This window comes from Aotus nancymaae, unplaced genomic scaffold (assembly GCF_030222135.1).
Source record: "Aotus nancymaae isolate 86718 unplaced genomic scaffold, 86718_ANA_hifiasm-v0.15.2.pri h1tg000041l, whole genome shotgun sequence".
In the NCBI taxonomy this organism is placed as follows: domain Eukaryota; kingdom Metazoa; phylum Chordata; class Mammalia; order Primates; family Aotidae; genus Aotus; species Aotus nancymaae.
The window spans coordinates 18026387-18054243 of NW_026988455.1; the positions used below are offsets into that span (position 1 = coordinate 18026387).

General features: G+C 36.1%; 1 protein-coding gene across 6 annotated transcripts in view; it reads left to right on the plus strand.

Moving 5' to 3' along the window:
• Positions 1 to 27857, plus strand: part of ERCC6L2 (ERCC excision repair 6 like 2) — a 169386-nt gene that overhangs the window by 26396 nt on the left and 115133 nt on the right. For 3 of the 6 annotated variants that reach the window (XM_012461936.3, XM_021677106.2, XM_064361534.1), the window contains exons 1-3: positions 814 to 883; positions 4911 to 5335; positions 25472 to 25594. In XM_012461936.3, the coding sequence (XP_012317359.2) occupies positions 838 to 883; positions 4911 to 5335; positions 25472 to 25594 (594 nt within the window). In that variant the 5' untranslated portion in view covers positions 814 to 837. Of the gene's footprint in view, positions 1 to 451; positions 470 to 813; positions 884 to 4910; positions 5336 to 25471; positions 25595 to 27857 lie in introns of those variants that run through there. The other 3 variants (XM_012461937.2, XM_064361532.1, XM_064361533.1) reach the window with 3 other exon arrangements.

Consider the following 27857-nt stretch of genomic DNA (forward strand, 5'->3'; position numbering starts at 1 on the left):
ATTTTTACGTTTATTTGCAGCAAATGTTGTTGGCTTTGAATTTAAAGTATTTATGATACACTGTAAAGTGTAGGATCCAAGAAAACGCGCGATGGCCCGGGGGCAGCTCCTGAAGTTCCTGGGGTGCGGCACCACCACGGAAGAACCAAGCTGCACAGAGGTCAGAAGCCGCAACCGCGGGGACGCCCTCAGCCAGGGCTCCACCGCCTCGGCTGCCCTTTACAGCCACAGCACTCCCAAGCTCCGCAATTCTTTCCAGCGTTGCTCAACGCCCGGCCAATACAGCGACCTGAAACCTCGCGACACTAGTAATTCCCGCGGACCTTCCTGCTACAGGCCTCCTAGGGGAGAGACGTAGGGAAGATTGCTCCGCCCACGGAAAGGAAGATTTCTTTCTCGCGAGAACCCAATCACAATTCGGGAGCCCGTTCTCGCGGGATTTTCCAAGACCGGGTTGGATGTTGCAGGGGTAAGGAGAGGGAAACCAGAGCCTGAGAAGGAAGTTTGGGGCTGCCGTGCCCGCCTCTTGTCCTCCATCGGCGGCGGCGGAGCCCGAAAGGACTAGGTGAACGCCGCCTTTCCAACCTCACACAGCGTTCCCTGGCTCTGCCGCCGCTCCGGACGTCGCCCTCCTCTTCTCCTTGGGTCCCCACAGTCGCTACCTTTGCTGGGATCCCCCTCCCCCCATCGACTGGCTTTGGGTTGCTGGAGAGCGATGCTCGGAGGGCGGCCGGAAGTGGCTTTGGCCGCCATTGGCCCGCCGGCCGGGCACCTCGCAGGCCTCCGCCGTCTTCCGGGTGTTACGTGCAGCCGGGCTCGGCCCCTCCCCCTGGCCGGATGGATCCCTCGGCGCCACAGCCCCGCGCGGAAACCGCCGGCAAAGGTACCAGCTGCGCGCTCGCCCCTTCCTAGACGCTTGTGTGCTGCGTCGCGTTGGACCAATTCTTGCCGGTGCCCTTCGTGTTGAGGTTTTGCCCTGTAGCTCCTCTTCAGTGACAGCTGCAGACTGTGAATCCCTCCAGGACTGGGACCAAGTCTGCGATTCGGTGTCGAGAACCTAAACTCGGGAGTCAGCCTCTGGGATCTGGTGTTGACTCTGACAGTTACTTGCTGAGCGACTTTGGGCAGGTTCCTCATCTGTAAAATTGGGTTCACTGCTAGGTTCTTGTGATTATTAAATGACGTGGGGAATAGGCAAAGCAGTTTTGTGACCCTGCGTCTGGCCATATTAAGCACTCAGTAAACGATAAATATTTTCATTCTTGTAAGTCCCAGTTGTTAGTGAATGGCAGAAGTTTGTTGTAAGTACATAATAAATGAAGGTTGAGATATTTTGTTGAGTTTTATTGCGTATTAAGTCAGGACATTATGCCTTAAATGGGTCACCAAGAGGGGTTTTAAAGAAGGTGTGGTTATCTGCCACAAGTCATCTGGGATGCCTTCTGGCACCCAAATGAATGGCTTCCATTAATAATAGTGCTGTATAACAAAAGCTACCAGGTATGGAGTGATGTTTTTCTGAGTCCAGCAATATTCTGATGTTTACTTGCTTTACTTTGAGGAAGATACCGATCTCATTAAATAGATGAGGAACTCAGAGCTAAAGCTCAGAAAGGGCAAGTAACAAGCCTGAATTCTGAGGTCTAGGAATTGATGATACTGTAATTCAGGGACCACACATATAAATACCTATAGGAGCCTGGCAGGTAAAAATAAATAAATGAAGCTGCGAGTGGATATTATGGTGACTGGGACACTCATTCCTTCTGTTAAATCTAATCTGTCTGGTATATAGGGAAATTGTATTGGTGGAAGGAGCAGAAAGCTCCAGGGGAAGGAACATGCTTGAGGAATAGCAAGGAGGCCATTGGAGTGAGAGGGAGAGCGAGATCCTATCACCAGAATGAGTTGAATTGGTATTTAGTTTAAACCAAAACAAATGATTTGGAGTCATCAAATTATAGGAGACTTAACCCCATTTCCCTGTTAAATCCAACAGGAAATCCTCTCCCAACTTAAGCAATTGTTCTGGAGTTTGGATACTGAGAGATTGCATTCCTAACTCAAACTTAACTGAATTTATTTCATTCTAGAAATTATCCAGACTCAGAAACCAAAGATATTCCAATAAGTTGTGTGATTCTCTTAAGGCTTTTTTTTTTTTTTTTTTGCACATGCTATACTTACCTGAGATACAGTTCTTAGACTCTCTTCCCTTTTAAATTAACATTTCTCAATACTCCCTTCTCATAGCACTCTTCTCTTCCAATGCACTTTTTACAGTTATGTATATGTCTGTGTACTTTTTAGTTTTCTCTCTCGCAAAATATCAAGGAAATGTGAGATCAATAACTTGTAATAGGCCAGGTGCAGTGGCTCACACCTGTAATCCCAATACTTTGGGAAGCTGAGGCGGGAGGATAGTTTGAGGCCAGCCTGGGCAACATAAGCGAGACCTGTGTCTACTAAAAATAAAAAATTTAGCCAGGCATGGTGGTGCACGCCTGTAGTCTCAGCTACTCAGGAGGCTGAGACGGGAGGATTGCTGAGCTCAGGAGTAAGCTATGATTGTGCCACTGCACTCCAGCCTGGGCGACAGACTCTTGTCTTAAAAAAAACAGTGTGGAATACATTCATCACATGTTTATTGAATGTCTGCTGTGTGGCTCTGTGTTGATTCTGGGGATAAAATTTATGACAGTACAGACTTTCTTGGAATAGAAATTACTCTCTGGTGGAAGAAAAAGACAAAAACAAGTGGACATGATAATTAAATGTTATGATGAGTGCTACAGAGGCAATAAAATTATGAGAGAGAGAATAATGGGGTACCCTACTCTAAATAGGTGGACTGGGAACAGAGAGACTGACTAGTTAGGAATAATTTAGGGAAGGTTGGTGGTGGCATGCTTTAAGGCAGAGGTCAGCGAACTACTGCCTGTAGGCTAAATCTGGTCTGACAATTCTTTTTGTAAGTAAAGTTTTATTGGAACACAGCTGTGCCCATTTGTTCGTGTATTGTCTGGTTGCTTTTGCATTACAAGGGCAAGAGAATGTATGGCTTACAAAATCTAAAGTAACAAATAGCTAATAACTGACTCTACAGAAAATGCTTGCCAGCCTTTGCTTTAGAGAGATGGCGGCATGGAGGAAAGTGATTTATTTTTGAAGCAGAACCAGGACATTCTGATGGATTGGATGTAAGGAGTAATATTACATGAGGAGTAAGGGCTGACTAATGGTTTTCTACCTTGAAAAGTTGGTTAGATAATGATGCCAATTAATGAGATGGAGGAAGACTATTACCAACATTTTTTATATTGGTTTTCCTCATTTTATACCCATTGTGTGGTGTAATAAAATTTGTGCTTAAATCACATATGTTGAATAATAGATAAAAAAAATAAGTCTTATAAAGCAATACAGCATTTGCTGGGTAGAAACAAATAATGTGAAACAGAAGTAATAAGAATTGCTATAAAGGTTTCTTTAGGTTTTAAAGTACAAATACTACTGTTGTGAAAATAGGGCCCATTGACCTACTGTTTTACTTGTGCAGTGGATCAAGGCTTTAGTTTCACATCAAAACACTCTTTTAGAATGGTCTAACAGTTGTCAAACAGTTTGGTTCCAGAGATTAGAGTGGGAGAGAAGGTTTTTCCCTGTGTACTCATTATTGTTATGGTAAAATAACCTCATCAAAGTTAGTGGCTTTACTTTTGAGGAACAACTGATGGATGAGGCATATAGTGAGCTATTCTTGCTTAAGATAGTATAAACATGTCATATGGTAATCATGAATGTTATAAAAATCTAACTCGAGGTCATCAGGAAGACCCTAGGAAACTGCCAGTGGTCATCTGATCTCAGTGAGAAATGTGTAAGAAAAATAATTTGTGGTGTTCTTATATTTGTAGCCATAGAATTATTTTTGGATTCTTGCCATAAGAAATTCCATTTGGAAAATTGTTTTTACTTAGTTTTCTTTATTTGATACTTTCTAATTGTGCCAGTAGTATACTCAATAGACTCCCTCTTCATGCATAGTGCTATATTTTCTGAGAAAATAAAATAGATAGCTGTACAGTTAAACACATAATAAGTTCAGGAGATAGGTCATGCTCCTTAAAGAATAATAGGATCTTAGCAGAAAGAGATCTTAGAATTAATCTCTAAAAATTATTACTCAAAACTCAGAAGAGGAAAAGCTGTGACATCACTGTAGTTGAATTGGAGGTTCCTATGGTTAGCTGTATACAAGCAGTGGTTAAAGGTTTAGAAGCAGCAATATTGACAGTGAAAAGAAACAGCTGTTTCTAGAGAAAGGTGATGGAATAAATATAAAGAGCAGACAGATGAACCACAAAGTATTGCTGTCCAGAGGCTTTTACTTTACTCATTACCAAGTCCTATTCACGATTACTCTACCATATCATGAAATGTGTGTGTGTGTGTGTGTGTGTGTGTGTGTGTGTGTGTGTGTTAATGACAGCAAGAATATTTGAGTCAGTAGTTCTCAACCCTGGCTATGCATCAAAATTATCTTTTGAATTCAACAGTAACAACCAAACAAAACAATAAAACCAGATGCCCATGATGCATATCCACTGAATAAGGATCACCAGAGGTGGTGTCTAAGAATGTGTATTTTTAAACTCCAGGGGAGATGACAACACACAGCCAGGGTAAGAACCACTAGAAATAAATTATGTACCCTTTATTCTGTTTATTGTAGGAGAATATCTGAAAATATATTTTAGAAAAACATATATGTTATAATTTATCTTGTTGCAGGTTTTTTGAAAAAGGGATTTATGTGAGGTATATATTTTTTCTCATGACTGTGGATAAATGAGGTGTTACTTTATAAACTAGCTTTGGAAACTTTATTTTCTCTTTTATTATTGCAGACATATGGCATCCAGGAGAAAGATGTCTTGCCCCTTCTCCAGATAATGGAAAACTTTGTGAAGCAAGCATAAAATCTATCACAGTGGACGAAGATGGCAAATCATTTGCAGTCATCTTATATTCAGATTTTCAAGAAAGGAAAATACCTCTTAAACAGCTACAAGAAGTAAAATTCGTTAAAGATTGCCCCAGGAATCTTATATTTGATGATGAAGATTTGGAAAAACCTTATTTTCCAAACCGAAAATTTCCATCGTCTTCTATTGCTTTTAAATTATCTGATGATGGAGACTCTATTCCTTACACCATCAATAGGTATTTGAGAGACTACCAAAGAGAAGGAGCCCAGTTTCTTTATGGACACTACATCCATGGAAGAGGATGCATTCTTGGTGATGACATGGGGCTTGGAAAAACAGTGCAGGTATTTATTTTAATTACATTACAATTAAAATTCAGTAAAGTCACTTTACTATGTACATGAGAGGATACTATATGTACATCTCTATTTGTACTAATTGTTATGATAGCTATTTTGTGTGTTTGTGTGTATGTTTGTGTTTGTCTCACCAACTAGATAGTGAAGTCCTCAAAGTTGAAGACAATGACTCAGTTATTTTATCATCAGTACTTTAGTACCTATTTATTTAAAAATAATGTTTTATACAGCTTGGTTTGATTTTTACCTTTGGAAAGGCTGGTACTAAGATGCAATATATTTGAAGTCATTTAACTGTCTTAATACTTTATGGAAGGAAAGTATTCTAATGTTTGGTACACTGCATAGCATGGTTAAATTGATTTCCTACAGGCCTTTTGTGCATATTGTTTGAAGTTTATCATGTTAGAAGTTTCATAATCTGAATCCCTGGGTCACTAGGAGTTCTGTTTGTGAACTTCAGAGAGACTTCCAAATTCCCTAAAATGAGTACTAGAATCTGTGCACTTATGTACTTTTCTAAAGAGGGGATCTGTTGTATCTGTTTCTGTATAACAAATTATGCCAACATTTAGCAGCTTAAAACAATAGTCATGTATTGTCTGACAGTTTCTGCGGGTCAGGAATCCAGCTGCAGCCTAGCTGGGTTATAGCTTTACCTCTTGCAAGGCTGCAGTCATCTCAAGTTGACTGGGGAAGATTCATTTCCTAGCCCACTTGGTTGTTGGCAGGATTCAGTTCCTTGTGGGTTCTTTGCCTCCGTTTCTTGTGAGCTGTTGGCTGGAGGCCTCCTTTGCTTTCTTGCCACAGGGCCTCTTCATGGGGCATCTCACACAAGTTAGCTTGCTTCATCAGGGAGAGCAAGTAAGAGGTCAAGAGGCTGCACTAGTGAAATGGAAGTCATGGTCTTTGGTGACGTAATAACAGAAGAGACATCCTCTTACTTTTGTCATATTCTCTTCATTAGAAGCAAGTTGCTAGGTCCAGCCAGAACTCAAGGGAAGGAGATTAAACAAGAGTGGGTATACTAAGAAGTAGGTATTATTGGGAGCCTGTCAGAATCTGCCTACTAGAGGATCTTTAGCTTTCCTTAGATTTTCAAAGAGGTTTGTGATCCAAAAAGAGTTTTGAATCTAGATTTTATACTAAAAAATTTAGATTTTCAGATGTGTGTGTCTTGTTTGTAATTAAGTTGTTATTCTGCTTCCTTTCTTATAATTGAGTTTAAGCCATTTTCTTCTTCATATTACCTCCATTAGTTATTGGAACTCAAAGGTAAGTGAAAAACTAATTTCATATTTATAAATAGTCAAATTTCAGCCACCAATGATGGAATGAGGAAAAAGAAAAGAAAAAAATAGCCAAATAATGCTACTGTGTGTAAAGGTCTGGTGTGAAAAGCTAGGCTAACATAAAGTCTTTCAATAATAATATTACCATTAACCACACACTATGTTCCTTCAAGCTTAGGCAGTGCAGATAGTTTTTAGATCTGCACATTGGACATGCTAAATAATTGGTTGTGGAATAAGTGAATTTGCTTTCTTCCTGTATTCCACAAACAATTATTTAGCATGGCCGGTGTGCAAATGGAGGATAGATAGCAAGAATATAGAAAGTAGCCTTAAAGAAACTGCCATTGAAACTGACCCAGTGGTCCCATAGACAGTTTTGTTTTTTGTTTGTTTTTGGATAAACATAGAAATTGACCCCTTCTGGTCCTAAAGCTTGAAACTTCTGTTTATCTGAGTTCCTTCCTCAGGAAAGGACCCCCAGGCCTCTTAAAAAGTATCAAAGAATGAAACTCACCAAACCATAGAGTCCAGACAGTGAGACACCAGGCCTCATTCATCAGATTACTTCCTTAGCCCTCTCATGTTCCTGTTTTCCCATATATTGTTACATTTCTTCCCTGCTGTATAAACTCCTAATTTTAGTCAAGTCAGGGAGATGAATTTGAGACTGATCCTTGGCTACAGTGCCAGATTAAAGCCCTTTTCCTTGGCAATACTTATTGTCTCAGTGATTGACTTTCTGTATGGTGAGTAGCAGGTCTTAGACCGAAACCCTAGTATTTCAGTCGTACCATCTGTGACCAAGATTACAAATGAGTACTAGAGGAAAATTAATTAATTAATTAAAGCCCTGCTATAACTATTTTCACATACACTTTTACTGTTTTTGCCTATGGTAGAATGTTTCTTACCACAATTCTTTGATGTTCAACTTCAAAATAAGAGACATGAGGTTGCTACAAAAGTGAACTGTTTGGGAACCATTACCCTGCAACTTAAATATAATTCAAATCAAATTCTTGTGCACATTTTATTCTCAAATTTGAAGGCTTTCATCTCTGAAGCCCATGTTACAAAGAAATGTACTTTATTTTACAGTTCATAGTAAAATATTTAAGATAGATCTTCTATAGATAGATAGAGCTTCTCTAGATATGATGACTAAGCCAGTTGAAGAAATGTGAATGATGAATGTGTTAACTAGAATTTCAAAATATAGTAAAATTAATTGATAATAAAAACAGACCACTGACATTTACTGTTTGAGCCATAGTTGTTTTATCTTCTTTTTTTCTCTTTTTCCTGATTTCATCCCTTAAGTTCCCCCTTTTTATATTCTAATTTGGCCATGATATGAAATTGAACTCTTCTTTTAAGCTAAGTTTACTTCCCTAATTTCAAATTTAAAAGTAGGTGAATTTAATATTTACATTCTATGGGGGATGAGGATTGAAAAATGTCCATTTGTTTTAGTGATATAGAAATCATTGGTATGCTGAGCAACAACCATTTTGCTGGAGCTTTCAGGCACAAACCATAATGGAGTAGTTGAAGACATGGACACAGAAAGTATATTTACCTCTTTAAGAAATGTGGGTTTGAAAGGGAATAAAAGTGACCTAGTAGTAGCTGAAGAGAGAGATGAGAATTTGAGGGAGTTTCTTTTTTGTTTGTTTTGTATTGTTTGGGGATAGGAAATACTTGAGTATTTTTTAAGTGAATTGGAAGGACAGATCTGGTTAAGAGGGCACAGTTGAATATGCAACATACATAATTATATGCCCTCATACACACATATACTTCTGTAAATTCACACACAAACATACATAAGCGAAAAATGGTGTCACATAATAGCTACTATCTTATAAGCAGATATTTTTTGTCAAAGATTATAAACTAATTATTCCCAAACATCTTCTGAAATTTTTCTAAAATATAGAAGAGTTAAAAGAATTGTACAATGAAAAGCCATGTTCTCACCACTTAGATTCTGTTAATATTTCATTATACGTGGTTTATCATATCCATCTGTCTTTTGTTGCATTTTAAAGTAGCAGACATTAATATATTTTATCTTACACACACACACATTCAAGAAAAGATCATCACAACCAAGATGACGAACATACCGATCACTCCCAGATTTCCTCATGTCCGTTTGTGCCCATGATATGTTCAACACCATGCAGTTCATCACCTACTATTTTTACTTTTAGTGGGACTGAAAAAGATGCTTGGGAGGAAATTTGAGTACAATATCCAAGATTTTTATGACTGTTTCCCAATATATCACAGAATTCTCACAGCTAAATGCAACAGGTAATTTGAAAATGAATCCCTTCTGTACATTTACATAATAATTATCTAGTGTAAAGACAATTAACAGTTTCAGCTGGAGTATACAGGTTTGGGAACCTGACTTTTGGTGATCAGACAAGTCAGTGATAGGAAAAGAGGTGAGTGGGTGCTTACCATGGAGTGATTATTCTCTAAAGTGGATCTTTGGGTCAGCAGCATTCATGTCATCTGGGAACTTGTTAGAATTGTAAATTACTGGGTCTCACTGCAGAGATAATGAATTAGTAACTCTGGGGCAGTAGGAGAGGACAGCAATCTGTGTTTTAACAAATGTTCCAGGTAATTCCGAGGCCCAGTTTGAGAGCCTTTGCTCAGACGGTATGTTTTTTAGAGGGGATAGAAAACTTGAATTAATCTGGTGAGTTCAGTGAACATTGGTTAAGAGATATTTAGTCTATATGAATCCTTTTTTTTCTTTTTTTGTTTTTTTTTGAGATGGGGTCTCACTCTGTCATCCAGCTTGGAGGGCAGTAGCCAGGCTCAAGCCATCCTTCCACTTAGCCTCCCAAGTAGCTGAGACCATAGTCACTCATCACCACACCCAGCTAATTATTTTGTATTTTTGGTAGAGATGGGATTTTGCCATGTTGCCCAGGCTGGTCTTGAACTCCGGAGCTCAAATGATCCGCCCACTTTGACCTTTTAAAGTTCTGGGATTACAGGCAGAAGCTACTGTGCCTGGCTTCTATGTGAATACTTATACATAGGATGATGACCATTTCATTGTTTAAAAAAAATGTAGAAATGGAAATGATATTAGAGAAAATTTTGTTCAACTTTTTAACTTAATAAAACAGGCACAGGGGTACTAAATGACTTCCCAGTCTAGGGTCAGGCACAGAAGTAATCATTTTCATTTCTATTCTAGAACTCTTATTTTTTTCCCTTCTATCATTTGCTGCCTTCATCTTTTGACTCAATAATGCAGTTAATTAAAAGCCTTTTACTCAACTTTTAACCATTTATTCAGTTGGTTGACATTTAATAAGTACCCACTCTGGGCCAGGGACTGTGATTGGTACTGAAGAGCTTAATATAAATGCATATGATACCTACTCTGATGGTTAATACTAGTGTCGACTTGATTGGATTGAAGGATACAAAGTATTGATCCTGGGTGTGTCTGTGAGGGTGATGCCAAAAGAGATTAACGTTTGAGTCAGTGGGCTGGGAAAGGCAGACCCATACTTAATCTGGTGGGCACAATCTTATCAGCTGCCAGTGTGGCTAGAATGTAAGCAGGCAGAAAAATGTGAAAAGAGAGACTGGCCTAGCCTCCCAGCCTACATCTATCTCCCATGCTGGATGCTTCCTGCCCTTGAACATTGGACTCCCAAGTTCTTCAGTTTTGGGACTTGAACTGGTTCTCCTTGCTCTTCAGCCTGCAGATGGCCTATTGTGGCACTTTGTGATCGTGTGAATTAATAAACTCCCCTTTATATATATATCTGTTCCATTAGTTCTGTCTCTCTAGAGAACCCTGACTAATACACCTAACCTTACAGAGTTCACAAAAGGGTAATAAAAAGAAATGTAGCCAAGAGCCATCATCTAGTTTGATAAGTGGGTTGGAGGGGAGAAACAAGCCTGCCTGAGGGTGTCAAAGAAAAGACTCCACAGGAAAGTTGGTGTTTTTGTACTTTGCTTTTGGAAATCTACCAAACTTTGAGTTTTGAATTGAGTTTTAATTTAATTTTTTACTGAAGGCATGCCTCTAATATAGTATTTGAAAGGTTTATCATGAAAGAGAAGGATTCAAACTCGTTGAATCAAAATAATTTAGATTTTAATCGTAATGTGGTAATTAGCTTTCACAGACACCAAAGTCTTAAGGACTACTATTAAGCAGATGCAGTAATATGTCTTACCGTATTTATTTTCTCATCTGCTCTGTGAAAAAGATGTTAGTACTTTTTGAGTAGCAGAGAGAGAATTTTGCAAAGCATAAAGACATTTTTTGAATTTTTGTTTCTGTATTATTAGATATTACATTATTGAAAATGTCATTACTAAAGGCTGTTGTATTAAAAAGATAAATTTAGTAAACCTTGGTCTTGAAAGAAATGATGGGATTGCTGATAGTTCAAGCTTTCTTAGGTTATTTTTAGTACCTTTTTTTTGGATAATATGATCTTCAGTAGATTCAAAGCTACACTAAAATATGAAGGTTCTTTGGATCTCAAGTCATGTAATTCACTCAGGAATATAGTAATAAAGAGAAGAATAATATTGTCTTTATTTTCATTCATGGAGAAAATGCTGTAATATCCAATGTGAAGGTTAATTAACCTCCAGATCCCAGATCCCTAAGCCCTTTAAAGCAGAAACCAAAATATACTATTATTTCAAAGATAAAATTATGTTTCTTGTTTTGGCATGTAGTTTTGATTTTAGGATAGAACTCTGTAAAAGATAAGTGAGCTAGACCCCATTTCAAAACAGCACTTTGTGTGTGTGGTTTTTTTTAAAGCAAGCAAAAATCATCATACTTTTGGAAGTGTGCTTCTAAGCCACTCTCTCTGTACTTTTTATCTCCCAGGGAGTCGAAAAGTAAGTAGACATTTTTCTCTTTTTGTCCTATAAAAAATAGACAATTTTGCTATGTCTTCTTCTGTTCTGGTCTAAGGGAAGGTTTGCTGCCCTTTTTCCCAGCCTCAGATTTACTCTATATGTCATGAGCTGACTGTGTGAGGAAAGATGGCCTATAAAACTGTTGGCCTGACAGAGTTTAGAAAGGAATGCATGTAAAAACAGAAAGCTTTCCCAGAGTGGTATTTCATTTCCGAAATGCAATTTTTGGCCTTTCACTAGTCTAGAGGTGACTGATTTAAATATTTGTTTTTGTTCTTTGCATCTGTAAGCAATTTTAGAACTTTTAGAACTATTCCACAATAAAACATGTTCTGGTTTTTTCCTTTGGAGGTAAGTTTTGTAAACCTTCATTGTAAATTTATCATTGGTCTTCTGTGAATTAACATTTTGATAGAACTCTACTGGACCACTATAGTGTGATAAGATGGCTAGATCTCCACCCAAAATACGGATTTCCTTTGCTTTCTCAGAGTTTGGGCTGACTGACAAAGACTACGTTTCCCAGATCTCCTTTTATGTCAGTGGGCTTGTGATCGGGTTCCACCAACAGAAATAAGGGTAGAAGTGATGAGTGCCATTTATAGTCCTGGTCCATAAAATCCACCTATGCTCTTCTTCATGTTCTCCCTTCCCTATCTATCTTTTGTATATTGACACATTAATGCTAGCATTACAGTAATACCTATTAGTATATTTTAATTAATATATAGCTAAGAGTTTGTTAGTGGTTTTAGCTAGCTTCTCCAGTTACTAGTGTGTATTATCAACTGAAGTTTATTATTATTTCACATTAATTTTTGGGGGTGGGTGGTTGAATGAGTAGTGTTAGAGGTAGTGTAGATTATTTAAATGAGATACAAAAAATTTTAAAAATCATTAGTGGATGTAGTGAATTAAGTAAAGCTAATCTATAATTAGAGTTTACAGATTTAGCCACCACCTATAAACATCTTCCAAATCTCTGAGATTCTTAAATAAATAAAAGATACATTTCACATATCTTTGTTTTAGAGATTTTGACAAATGAAGTTAGAATTAAGATTGTATATCATCTTGGGTAGATGAACAAATTGAATTACGGATTTACACAATTAGGAATATAATTTTTCTATAATGAAACAGTCCGTAGGTGAGTTAAGAACAAATCAGTGGAATAGATCTTATGTTACCTCACTTAAATTGTTATGATATCTAATAGGTATTTCTTTTGACTTTTAGTAGCCTCTGAGGACCAGTTGCCTGAAATTGAAAAGAGTATATCTATCAATATATGTGTTTGTGTGTGTGCACATCTGTGTATCTTTAATCCTTTAATTAAGGTACACTTATAACAGTAAAATGCACAGATCTCAAGTATACTGTTTAAGGAGCTTTGGCAAACGTGTATATCTGTGTAACTAATGTGCTAATCAAAATATAGGACAATTGCCTTATCCTAAAAAGTTTTTTTATGCCCCTTTCCAGTCAATATGCCAATTATCTGTACTTTTAATTATAAACTTTCTGTGATCAGTGTTAAGTTACATTCCAAGAGGTAGTCAGAACCCAAAATGTTATGCATATTTGCACCATCAAGGAATTCAGTAGATTCTAATCTTAGATCATATATTTTTGAATACAAAATGTAAATTTAAAAATATTTATAAAATGAAAATTGTGAACATACATCAAAGATCTCTTACTTAGGTGATGTTAAAAATATTTAAATTGTCCAGTGCTTAAATTCAGTCATTTGTGGATTATCCTTTCTCTTTCCTTTAATTTATACTGTACATCAGCCAGTTTGCTCACATTAATATCTCACTGGATTCTTCAGTAACTGTTTATTTCTGGTTATCTGTCTCTTTTTTTCTGTACCATGCTCCTCCAGCACATCTCCTAACTACCTCTTCCCTGTCGCCCCAAATCAGTTTGATTTCACACTACTGAATGATAGAAATAGCCTTTCATCTAGACTATTCCAGCATCTTAGTATTTAGTAGGTAATAAATATATTTTTATTGAATGCATTAGTGAATTTTAAGTTGAATTGGGTAATAGTATGGTTCTCTGGTTATAACTTGTATTATCTATATTTACCAGGCTTTATGATAAACATTTTCCATTAAACATTTACGTTAATTAGGTATTCTCGCCTCTATTTAATTGGTGAAAATATTGAAATTGGTGAAGATACTGAAAATATTGAAGCTAGCTAAAACCACTAACAAAGTCTTAGCTATATATTAATTATATTAATTAAAATATATTAATAGGTATTATGGTAATGCTAGCATTAATGTGTCAATATACAAAAGATGTCAATATACAAAAGTGTGTAGAGGGAAATTCATAGCACTAAATGCCCAACAGAGAAAGCAGGAAAGATTTACATGGAAAGGTTATGTAAATTACCCAGTGTCACATAGCTAGTATGGCTTGTCAAACACCAAAGTCTTTGCCATAAGTCCTGCAAATTGACATGCCAACATTGTTAGAATATTTTAAAACTTAGGACAAGTTTTGACCATTCTATTTATCATTTTATAATATTTTAGACAACATAATTTACAAAAGTTACTTTGTTTATTATGTACAAGATCATATGCAAGGAACAAAGCCTTCTTACCTTAAGGAATGATACCAGAAAAATAGCTAATATGTTGTTTTTTGAGACAATGGCTCGCTCTTTTGTCCAGGCTGGAATGCAGTGGTGTAATCTTGGCTTACTGCAGGCTTGACCTCCTGGCTCAAGTGATCCTCTGACCTCAGCCTCCCCAGTAGCTGGGACTACAGATGTGCACCACCACGCCTGGCTTGTATTTTTTGTAGATGTGGGGTTTCACCATGCTGCCCAGGCTGGACTTAAACTCCTGAGCTTGCCCACCCCCACCTCTGCCTCCCAAAGTACTGGGATTAAAAACAGCTACTGCTGAAAAGAATTTTCAACCCGGAATATCATATCCAGCCAAACTAAGCTTCATAAGCAAAAGAAAAATAAAATCCTTTACAGACAAGCAAATGCTGAGACATTTTGTCACCACCAGGCCTGCCCTACAAGAGCTCCTGAAGGAGGGACTAAACATGGAAAGGAACAACCGGTACCAGCCACTGCAAAAATATACTAGATTGTAAAGACCATTGACACTAGGAAAAAAACCTCTTCAACTAATGGACAAAATAACTAGCTAGCATCATAATGGCAGGATCAAATTAATACATAACAATATTAACCTTAAACGTAAATGGGCTAAATGCCTCAATTAAAAGACACAGATTGACAAATTGGATAAAGAGTCAAGACCCATCTGTGTGCTGTATTCAGGAGACCCATCTCACATGCAAAGGCACATATAGGTTCAAAATAAATGGATGGAGGAATATTTACCAAGCAAGTGGAAAGGAAAAAAAAAGTAGGGGTTGCAATCCTAGTCTCTGATAAAATAGACTTTAAACCATCAAAGATTAAAAGGGAAAAGGGCATTCCATAATGGTAAAGGAGTGAATGCAACAAGAAGAGCTAACTAGCCTAAATATATATGCACCCAATGCAGGAGCACCCAGATTCATAAAGCAAGTTCTTAGAGACCTACAGAGACTTAGACTCCCACACAGTAATAGTGGGAGACTTTAACACCCCACTGTCAGTATTCAAAACAGAAAATTAACAGTGATATTCAGGAGTTGAACTTAGCTCTGTACCAAGCGCACCTAATAGACATCTGTAGAACTCTCCACTCCAAATCAACAGAATATACATTGTTCTCAGTACCACATCACACCTATTCTAAAATTGGCCACATAATTAGAAGTAAAACACTCCTCAGCAAATGCAAAAGAATGAAAATCATAACAAACAGTCTCTCAGACCACAGTGCTATCAAATTAGAACTCAAGATTAAGAAACTCAAAATTGCACAACTACATGGAAACTGAACAACCTGCTCCTAAATGACTACTGGATAAATAACAAAATGAAGGCAGAAATAAAGATGTTCTTTGAAACCAGTTAGAATGCAGATACAACATACCAGAATCTCTGGGACACATTTAAAGCAATGTGTAGAGGGAAATTCATAGCACTAAATGCCCAACAGAGAAAGCAGGAAAGATCTAAAATTAACACCCCAACGCCACAATTAAAAGAACTAGAGAAGCAAGAACAAAAAAAAAGCGAGCAGAACACAAGAAATAACTAAGATCAGAGCAGAACTGAAGGTGATAGAGATACAAAAAAACCCTTCAAAAAATCAGTGAATCCAGGAGCTGGTTTTTTGAAAAGATCAACAAAATAGACTGCTAGCCAGACTAATAAAGAAGAAAAGAGAGAAGAATCAAATAGATACAATAAAAAATGATAAAGGCCATATCACCACTGATCCCATGGAAATACAAACTACCGTCAGAGAATACTATAAACACCTCTACACAAGTAAAACAGAAAATCTAGAAGAAATGGATAAATTCCTGGACACTTACACCCTCCCAAGACTAAACCAGGAAGAAGTCAAATCCCTGAATAGACCAATAACAAGGTGTGAAATTGAGGCAGCAATTAAGAGCCTACCAGTCAAATCCCTGAATAGACCAATAACAAGGTGTGAAATTGAGGCAGCAATTAAGAGCCTACCAACCAAAAAAGTCCAGGACCAGATGGCTTCACAGCCGAATTCTACCAGAGGTACAAAGAGGAGTTGGTACCATTCCTTCTGAAACTATTCCAGATGGTAGAAAAAGAGGGAATCCTCCCTAACTCATTTTATGAGGCCAACATCTTCCTGATACCAAAACCTGGCAGAGAGACAGCTAAAAAAGAAAATTTCAGGCCAATATCCATGATGAATATTGATGCGAAAATCCTCAATAAAATACTGGCAGACCGAATCCAACAGCACATCTGGAAGCTTATCCATCACAATCAAGTTGGCTTCATCCCTGGGATGCAAGCCTGGTTCAACATACACAAATCTATAAATGTAATTCATCACATAAACAGAACCAAAGACAAAAACCACGATTATCTCAATAGATACAGAGAATGCCATCAAAAAAAATTCAACAGTCCTTCATGCTAAAAACTCAATAAACTAGGTATTGATGGAATGTATCTCAAAATAATAAGAGCTATTTATGACAGACCCACAGCCGATAGAACACTGAATGGACAAAAACTGGAAGCATTCTGTTTGAAAACTGGCACTAGACAAGGATGCCCTCTCTCACCACACTTACTCAACATAGTATTAGAAATTCTGGCCAGGGCAATCAGGCAAGAGAAAGAAATAAAGGGTATTCAAATAGGTAAAGAGGAAGTAAAATTGTCTCTATTTGCAGATAGCATGATTGTATATTCAGTAGACCCCATCATCTTCCATTCATAATAGCTACAGAGAGAATTAAATACCTAGGAATACAACTTAACAAGGAATGGGAAGGACCTCTTTAAGGAGAACTACAAACCACCTCTCAAGGAAATACGAGAGGACACAAACAAATGGAAAAACATTCCATGCTCATGGTTAGGAATAAACAATATCATGAAAATAGCCATATGGCCCAAAGTAATCTATAGATTCAACACTATCCCCATCAAGCTATCATTGACTTTCTTCACAGAATTGGAAAAAAACACCTTAAATTTCATATGGAACCAAAAAAGAGCCCGCATAGCCAAGACAATTCTAAGAAGAAAACAAAAAACAAAACACTGGAGGCATCATGCTATCTGACTTCAAACTATACTACAAGGCTATGGTAATCAAAACAGTAAGGCGCTGGTACCAAAACAGATACATAGATCAGTGGAACAGAACAGAGGCCTCAGAAATAATGCCACACACCTACAACCATCTGATCTTTGGCAAACCTGACAAAAACAAGCAATGGGGAAAGTGTTTCCTATTCAATAAACAGTGTTGGAAAAACTGGCTAGCCATATTCAGAAAGCTGAAACTGGATCCCTTCCTTACACCTTATACAAAAATTAACTCAAGATGGATTAAAGATTTAATTGTAAAACCTAAAACCATAAAAACCCCAGAAGAAAACCTAGGCAATACCATTCAGGACATAAGCATGGGCAAAGACTTCATGACTGAAACACCAAAAGCAGCGGCAACAGGATCTAATTAAACTAAAGAGCTTCTGCACAGCAAAAGAAACATCATCAGAGTGAACAGGCAACCTACAGAATGGGAGAAAATTTTTGCCATTTACCCATCTGACAAAGGGCTAATATCCATCATCTACAAAGACTATAAACAAATTTATAAGAAAAAAACAATCCCATCAAAAAGTGGGTGAAGGATAGGAACAGACACTTCTTAAAAGAAGACATTTATGCAGCCAGCAAACATGAAAAAAAAGCTGATCATCACTAGTCATTAAAGAAATGCAAATCAAAACCACATTGAAATCCATCTCATGCCAGTTAGAATGGCAATCATTAAAAAGTCAGGAGACAACAGATGCTGGAAAGGATGTAGAGAAATAGGAACGCTTTTACACTTTTGGTGGGAGTGTAAATTAGTTCAACCATTGTGGAAGGCAGTGTGGCAATCCTCAAGGATCTAGAACTAGAAATACGGTTGGACCCAGCAATCCCATTATTGAACATATACCGAAAGAATTATAAATTTTTCTATTATAAAGACACATGCACATGTATGTTTATTGCAGCATTGTTCACAATAGCAAAGACTTGGAACCAACCCAAATGCCCATCAATGATAGACTGGATAAAGAAATTGTGGCATATTATGCCATGGAATACCATGCAGCCATAAAGGATGAGTTCATGTCCTTTGTAGGGACATAGATGAAGCTGGAAACCATCATTCTGAGCAAACCAACACAAGAACAGAAAACCAGACACCGCATTTTCTCACTCATAAATGAGGGTTGAACAATGAGAACGCATGGACACAGGGAAGGAAATGTCACACATCAGGGCTTGTCGGGGCATGGGGAGCTAGGGGAGGGATAGTGTTAGGAGAAATACCTAATGTAGGTGATGGGGTGTTGGATGCAGCCAACCACCATGGCCTGTGTATACCTATGTAACAAACCTGCATGTTCTGCATGTATACTCCAGAACTTAAAAGTACAATAAAAAAATAGCTACTGCTTATTGAGTCATTGATGTTCACTGACTTGACATATGTACTTTTAAACTTTTTTCTAGAATAAAAATAATTTTGATTACACCATAATACACAAATGCATTCTTAGAAAAATGCAAGCACTAATTTTTTTTTTTTTTTTTTTTTTGAGACAGAGTCTTACTCTGTCGCCCAGGCTGGAGTGCAGTGGCATGATCTCAGCTCACTGCAACCCCTGCCTCCCAGGTTTAAGCGATTGTCCTGCCTCAGCCTATTGAGTAGCTGGGACTACAGGCTTGTACCACCACACCCAGCTAATTTTTTTATTTTTAGTAGAGACCAGGGTTCACCATGTTGGCCGGGCTGATCTCGAGCTCCTAACCTCAGGTGATCTGCCAACTTCAACCTCCCAAAGTGCTGGGATTACAGGCAAGAGCCACCGCCCCCAGCTGGCAATTTTTAAATTGAGGTTAAGTCCACACAACATTAATTAATTATTTAAACTGATTAATTTTTAAATTAATTATTTGAAATTATTTAAATGTTAATTGAGTGCATTTAACACATTCAGAACGTTGTGCAACTCGTACCTCTTTCTAGTTTCTGGGTTTCTACCTTTTAGTTATTATGAATAATGCTTCTGTAAACATTTGTGTACAGACATTTCTCTTGTATGTAATTCCTGGAAGTGGAATTACTGGGTTTTATGGTAATTCAGTGTTTCTTTTTTTCCAAGGAACTGCAGTACTATTTTCCACAACGGCTAAAGCATTTTACATTCCTACCAACAATCGTCCAGGTTTCCTAGGCTTCTGCATCATTGCCAACATTTGTTATTTTTTGTTTTCTTCTCTATAGCCATCCTACTATGTGAAGTGGTATTTTATTACAGGTTTGACTTGCATTTCTATAATAGCCAGCGATGTTGAACACCTTTTCATGTGTGTGTGTGTGTGTGTGTGTGTGTGTGTGTGGTTTTTTTTTTTCGGGCCTTTTCTATAGCTTTAGAGATATATATATTTAAGTCTTTTGCCTGTTTTTAAAATTTCATTGTCTTCTTTATTGAGTTGTAAGAATTCTTTATGTATTTAGGATACTAATCCCTTATCAGATATATGATTTGCAAATACTTTCTCCCATTCTGTAGTTGTCTTTTTATTTTCTTTAATGCACAAAAGTTTTATGAAGTCCAGTCTATTTTGTATTTTGTTGAACAAGTTATAATTTTGAGGTATGTGTAAATTTAAAAATAGGACCATTACTTCCATATGTTATTTTGCTCCTTGGTTTTTTTTTTACTTAAACATGGGTCTTGGAGATCTTTTTGTGTTGATACATAAGGATTGTCCTCATTCCTTAATTAATAAATTACTGCATACTATAGATCATATGTTCTGTAACTTACTTTATCATTCCTCCAGGGACCTCAGGAAAAGGGCTTTTTGGGTTGTTGTATATTTTAGGCTATAACGAATAGTGAGTATCTGTAGGATAGAATCTGAAGAGTATTTCTCTGTAAGGATCGAATTCCTGAAAGTCAAATTTCTGGGTGAAGAGTATGAATTTTTCTTCTTTTTTTTTTTTTGAGAAGATCTTGGCTTGTGTTTTAAGTGATTCTCAGGCCTCAGCCTCCCAACTAGCTGAGATTATAGTCATGTGCTATCATACCTGGCTAATTTTTGTATTTTTAATGGAAACGGGATTTCACCATGTTGGCCAGGCTGGTCTCAAACTCCTGACCTCAAGCGATCCATCTGCCTAGGCCTTCCGAAGTGCTGGGATTACAGGCATGAACCACCACGTGAACCATAGCCAGATATGTTTATTTCTTTTACTCTGCCAGTTTTACCTTCATATATTTTGACGCTCTGTTATTAGGGTTACAAACCTTTATGGTTGTTACATCTTCTTGATGAATTGACCATTTCATTATTATGTAATGTTCCTTGTGGACAGCTCTTTTATTCATTCTTACAATCTCTGATATTTAATTGGAATATTTAGTTCATTTACATTTAATGTAATTTTTGTTATGTTTGGATTTGGATATAACATATTATTATTTGTTTTCTGTTCATTGAGCAACAGTCTGATTTGAACAGTTTGAACAGCTTGTTTTCTGTTCTACTCCTTTCCTGCCTTCTTTTGGGTTGATATGGTATTTTTTAAGAATTTTATTTTAATTTTTCTATTGACTTTTTATGCTTCTTTGCTTTGTATTTTTAGTGGTTGTTCTAGTGATCAAATACACATTGTGAACTTTTTGCAGTGTACCTAATAATATACTGCCTCATGTAAAATATAAGTTTCTTTAATAAGTCATACTATTCTCATTTTAAGGAATCTAGGAGTTAGGAATGCTAAGTGTATTGCCTAAAATATCTAGCTGATAACTACCTAATACTTAAATTTCAAAGGTTAAACCAAACTTACATTTATAGAATATACCCAGTTTAGTTTTGGTATATATTTATATCCTTTCTAAAATTTCTGTGTTCTCTGTGTTAACATTTTGTTTAAGAGTTTTGCTTCTATATGAGTAAGAGAACTTGGCTTGTAAATTTCCTGTATTATAATGTTCTTGTCAGGTTTTCTTAAGTTATGTTGAACTCATGAAATGAGTTGAGAATATTTTCCCCTTTTTCTAAACCCTGAAGGGGTATGTTACAGATTGGTATTATATTTTTCTTAAGCATTAGGTAGAATTTATTGGTGAAACTATGTGGCCCCTAATTTTCTTTGTAGAAGGTTTGTAATTACATATTTAGGTTTCTTTCATGGTTTTATGGGTATGTAAATTTCCTTTTTGTCGGTTTTGATAAATTTCTACATTTCATCTAAATTTTCACATTTATTGGCAAATCATTATTATGGGTTATACATATTTTTTGTTTGCCTTTTCTCTTCTCTTTTTTCTTTATCAATTTTGCCAGGGGTTTATTTTAAAAATTCTTTCAAAGGATGATTATTTGGCATCGATCATTTTCTTTTCATTTATTTATTATATATTTATTATACTTTAAGTTCTGGAGTACATGTGCAGAACATGCAGGTTTGTTATATAGGTATACACGTGCCGTGGTGGTTTGCTGCATCCATCACCCCGTCATCTACATTAGGTATTTCTAATTTTCATTGTATGCTTTAGTAATTTCTGCTTTTTTGTGTTAAAATTTCTGTTATTTTCCTAAGTTTTTGAGATACATTCTCTGATATCTGATTGATAGTCCCTCTTCTTTTGTAATACAGATGCTCCTTGACTTACAGTGGGATTATGTCCCCATAAACCCATTGTAAGTTGAAAATATTATAAGTTGAAAACGCATTTAATACACTAACCTATTGAACATTATAGCTTAACCTATCCTACCTTAAACATGCTCAGAACACTTACATTAGCCTATAGTTGGGCAAAATCATCGAATACAATGCCTATTTCATACTCAAGTGTTGAATCTCATATAGTTTATTGAATATTGTACTGAAAGTAAAAAACTGATTGTATGAGTACTTGTTTTACAGTTTCTTCTGAATGGGTATTACTTTTACACCATTGTAAATTGAAAAATTGCAAGTTGAACTGTCATAAGCTGGGGACTGTCTGTAATATTCATTTAAGTCACTAAGGTACAAGGTTTTGCTATATTCTATAAATTCAACATATATTGTTATTATTTTATTCAAATATTTTATGATTTATATTGTGAGCTCTTTGAATTCTGTTCCTTACTGTCCAAACATTTGGAGATTTTCTGCTTCTATTTTTGTTATTTCTAGTTTATTGTATTGTGATCAAAGAACATATTCTGTATGGTTTCCATATATTGAAATGCATTGAGACTTCTGTGGCCTGGCATATGTCAACTTTTTTTTTTGAGATGGAGTTTCACTCTTGTTGCCCAAGCTGGAGTGCAATGGTGTGATCTCAGTTCACTTCAACCTCCGCTCCTGGGTTCAAGCAATTAATTCTCTTACCTCAGCCGGGATTATGGGCTGGGATTATGGGCGCACACCACCATGCCTGGCTAATTTTTTGTATTTTTACTAGAAACAAGGTTTCACTATGTTAGCCAGGGTGATCTCAAACTTCTGGTCTCAGGTGATCCACCTGCCTCAGCCTCCCAGAGTGCTGGGATTACAGGTGTGAGCCACCGTGTCCGGCGCATATGTCAACTTTGGTAAATATTTCACGTGTACTTAAAATGAAACTGTGCTTTGCAGTAGTGTGCAGTGTTTTAGCAAATGTTCATTAGGTCAAGTTTGACAATCATATTATTAAAATCTATATCTTTACTAATTGTTTTGTTTGTTCTTGCTGAGTTATTTTTAAATCTGCCATTGTGCTTGTAGACTTGTCTACTTTTATTTCAGTAAATTTTTCTTTCTTTCTTGATACATTTAGACTTCTTAAAATTTCCAAGCGAACTAATTTTATTATCAATATTAAGTTAAAGTGTGCCTCTTTAATCATGATTTTTGCCTCAGCATCTATATCTGATATGAATATAGCTGTATGATTTTTCTTTGATTTTTGTTTACATGGTCTATCATTTTCGTTTTCTAATTAGAACCGTATTCCTGTCATTTTTAGATGTTTTTCTTGTAAATGGCAAGGAAATATATTTTACTTGTCTGACAGTCTTTATCTTTTGCTTAAACTATTTAGTCCATTTCCATATAAAGTGCTTTCTAGTATATTTGGCTTTAAACTTAGTATTTTACTATTTGCTTTTTATTTATTCCATGTCCTGTTTTTCCTACTTTTTTTTGTGTCCTTTTGGATAGATTCATATTACTTTATTATCCCCTTTTATTAGGTACACCTTTTTTTATTCTTTTATTAGTGGTTACCCTTAGAGGTTATGACAGATATCATTGATTTATCATAATCTAACATAAATTAGTACTTTAATTTTCCTCCTGACGGCATAGTGACCTCGGAATATTATAACTACACTTGTGTTCCTTCCGACTCATATGTTTGTTGCCATAGCTTTTAATTCTTCTGTTACTTGATTTCAATGAAACTTTATTGTTGTTTTATGATGTCAATTAATATATATATATTTTGTATATATTTATCATTTTTGTTGCTCTTACTTTTTCCCTGTGTCACTGATCTTCTATTTAGTATCATTTTCCTTGTGCCTGAAAACATTCTTTAGTTACTTTCTTTAGTGGCTTTTTCGGTGATGAATTGGCTCACTTTTTGGTTGTCTGAGAATCTTTACCCTTCATTCTGGAATATCGTCAGTAGGTATAAAAATCTAGGTTGCTTTTATTAGCACTTTGAAAATATTCTATTGTATAGTATTTCCCGTTGTTTTTGCTGCAAGGTCAGCTACTTGTCTATTTGTATATGTTTTTATTTTTTTATTTTGAGACAGGGTCTTGCCATGTTGCCCAGGCTGGAGTGCAGTGGTGCAATCACGACTCACTGCAGCCTCATTGCCCTGGGCTCAAGCAGTTCTCCTACTTCAGCTTTCCAAGTAGCTTGGGAATATAGGCATGAACCACCGTGTACCCAGCTAATTTTTGTAGTTTTTGTAGAGATGGGATTTTGCCATGTTGCCCAGGCTGGTCTTGAATTCCTGGGCTCAAATGATCTACCTGCCTCGACTTCCCAAAGTGCTGGGATTACACGTGTGAGCCACCATGGCCAGAATAGTTGTTGCTTTTTTGTAGATATCTGTTTTTTCTTCTGACTGCTTTTAACAAACATTTTTCTGTCTCAGGTTGTTTCAGTGAAGCACCTGCTTGTGTTTTTTGTTTGTTTGTTTTTGGTTTTCATTTTGTCTTGGTTTTCATTCTTAGAAGAAGATCTTGACTCTGTGGCTTGATTTTTAAAATCAGTTAACTTTTCAGCTTTTATTTCTTCAGATACTTCTCCTGTATCATTTATTTCCTTCTATCATTTGGGATTCAGATTATAGGTATCCATACCCTTATTAAGGTATACTTTTTTCTGTAGTTTTTCTAATTTTCTCAGTTTTTTGAATTATATCGTTTTCTTCTTATATACTTTATTTTGTAAGGTAATGATAAATTATTTTCTCCCATTTGGATACCTCATATACCTTTCTTCTCAATCTTTAAAACAACTCTGCCAGTATTATTTTTTGCCATTTTTACAGTTACTATTCAGGGAGGTTAACTACCTTGCCCAAGTTCACATAGCAGCCAAGCAATCAGAGCTAACATTTGAATCAGTCTAATCAATTCAGTATTTCTTGCTCTTTATTATAGGAGGTTATGATTCCTTTTTTTCTCTCTGTTTTTCTCACTTAATTTTTGGAGACGAGCTGTTACTTAAAATGTTGTATATATTAATGAATTAGTCTATCTTAAAATAACATTTTGCCGTTTCACCTATATTTATTAGATAATAGAAGTGTACAAATTTATGGACCAAATATTATCCCCTTTAAGGAGTTTATTTTCTACGTGGAAACAGGAATGTATACAGTTTATTCTAATAGACGATATGAAGAGATAGTTTCCATGGTTAGAAACAAATAAGAAGATAGTGTCTCAAGTGATGGAATTAAGAAAGAATCCATTGGGTAGGTAGAAGTTATTGTGGAAAAGATGGCAATGTGAGGATTTTTGTTTGATTACAAGGGTAAAAAACATTGTTACAAATAAAGAAAATCAGTACTAACATTTCATGTTATATTCTCCCCCCAACAAATCTCTTTGTATGTATTTTGTCACTTACTGGATAGTCATGTAAGCAGTGAAATTTTGTACATCATGATACATTATGCACAGTGATTGAAAAAGTCTTTTTTTCTCAGGTTATTTCATTTCTGGCTGCAGTTTTGCATAAAAAGGGAACTCGTGAGGATATTGAAAATAACATGCCAGAGTTTTTACTAAGAAGTATGAAAAAGGAACCCTCTTCTTCAGCAGTAAAAAAGGTAAAATCCCTAGAAGTAGTCTACTCATGATGCTGGTATTACAAAAGCATATAGAAATATTTAAATATACACATTAAAATTTATTAGTATAAATTTTAAAACATAAGAATTTAAAGATGTTATTAAAATATTTGATAGGCCTAGTTTGAAAGATTATCAATTTTATCCTTAAGTTAAATTTGATTGACTCTTATAATGGCAAAATAGAATTTCAGCTTGATTTTGCTTTGGGGTTTTAATTGGTTGCTTGGCTGGATTTACATGATTGACTTAGGTTGATTTGTTAAATTTCTATGAATGTATATGTAAAGTTAATTGAAGCCTTCATTATATTGTTTTTTATTTATATGAGAATGAAAAGGAGATAGTTACAGATATTGGTAACAAAAGTACATCATCGACTTATTTCAGGTTGCCTAGCTGACTAATTGCATCCAAAAACTATGAAATATATTCTACCAATACAGGAAAGTTGGAATCAAAAAGACTAGTTCTGTACTTATTTTTGCCTCTGCCCATGTGACTGTGAATGCTATTCATATCCATACTTTTCTCCATCATAAGTGTGTGTTCATAAATATGTTATATACATCAAGGACTTGAGAATCCACACATTTTGGTATCCAAGAGAGGATAATGTACATTGCTGTTTATCTTACAAAAAAGATTTCTAATAAAGTGATGAAATATAAAAAAAGTATATTATACTTACATGTCTTTTAAAAAATATTATCCTCAGCATCCAGGAAACCAGACAGGAATAAAAGTGAAGTGATTTTATGAAATCTTTATTATATTTGGTAATGAATTACCACAAGTTTTAAAACAGATTCTTTTATACGAGTCTTATATATAAGATTGCTGAGAAGTCCAAGTTTACTCTTGGCTATCATAAGGACCATTTCAGTGCAAACTTTTCAGAAGTACTGGCATAAGATATTTTAATTGCTATCATTTTAAATTTTCTTAATTTTTTAATAGCATAAATGCATCCTGAGTATCAGGTTCAGTGTGATCCTGAATAATGATTCTTAATGTATTTTAAGTATTCAAGAGCTCAAGTACTGTTTTTAACTCTGAATTCAGTTGTTCCCTGGTTCTAAATGTCACTACAGAGCATGTGTATCTCTTACATGCCACTGTGACAGCAGACAGGACAGAGAAAGAGGGGAAAGTAATATTTTAAAGTACAGGACAAGAATGGGCCAGGCGCAGTGGTTCATGCCTGTAATCCCAGCACTTTGGGAGGCCAAGGAAGGTGGATTGCTTGAGCCCAGGAGTTAAAGACCAGCTTGGGCAACATGCCAAAACCTCTTCCTATGAAAAATACAAAAAGTTAGTCAGGTGTGGTGGTGTGTGCCAGTAGTCCCAGGTACTTCAGAGGCTGAGGTGGGAGGATCACTTGAGCCTGGGGAGGTTGAGGCTGCAATGAGCCATGTTTGCACCACTGAACTCCAGCCAGGGCAATAAAGTGAGACCTCTGTCTCAAAATAAATAAATAAATAAAAATAAAGAACAATAATGAAAGAAAAGAAAATTAACAAAGATACTCATTTGATGATGTGGTAAAATATGCTAATAATGGTTACCTTAGTTGACACTAATTCCTCTCCTTCCTTCTTCCTTCTTTTCTCTTTATATATATGTGTATATTATATGTATGTGTATGTGTATATATGTATGTATGCATATGAGATGTATCTCTCTCACACACACACACACACACAGACACACGTACACACACAGTTGTCTCTTGGTATCCATGGGGGATTGGTTCCAGGACATCTCTTGGATACCAAAATGTGTGGATTCTCAAGTCCTTGATATAAAATAGTGTATTTGCATATAACCTATTCATATCTTCCGTATACTTTAAATCATCTGTTGTTTACTTAGTGCAATGTAAAGTCTGCATAATTAGCTTTTATATTGTTTAGGAAATAATGACAAGGTCTGTGTACATGTTTAGTGCAGGTGGAATTTTTTTAGTATTTCAATTTGTAGTTAGTTGAATCCAGTGATGTGAAACCTAGAGATATGGAGGGATAACTGTACAATCCTTGCTATAATGTACATTGATATTTATATTCTTCAGTTGATTTCTTAATTAATTTATTTTCAGACTTTTTGTATTCTAATAAATTAGCTTAAAGCTATAAGTATTCCTTTGGGCCGGGCATGGTTGCTCATGCCTGTAATCCCAGCACTTTGGGAGGCTGACGCAGGAGGATCACTTGAACCCAGGAGTTTGAGATCAGCCCGA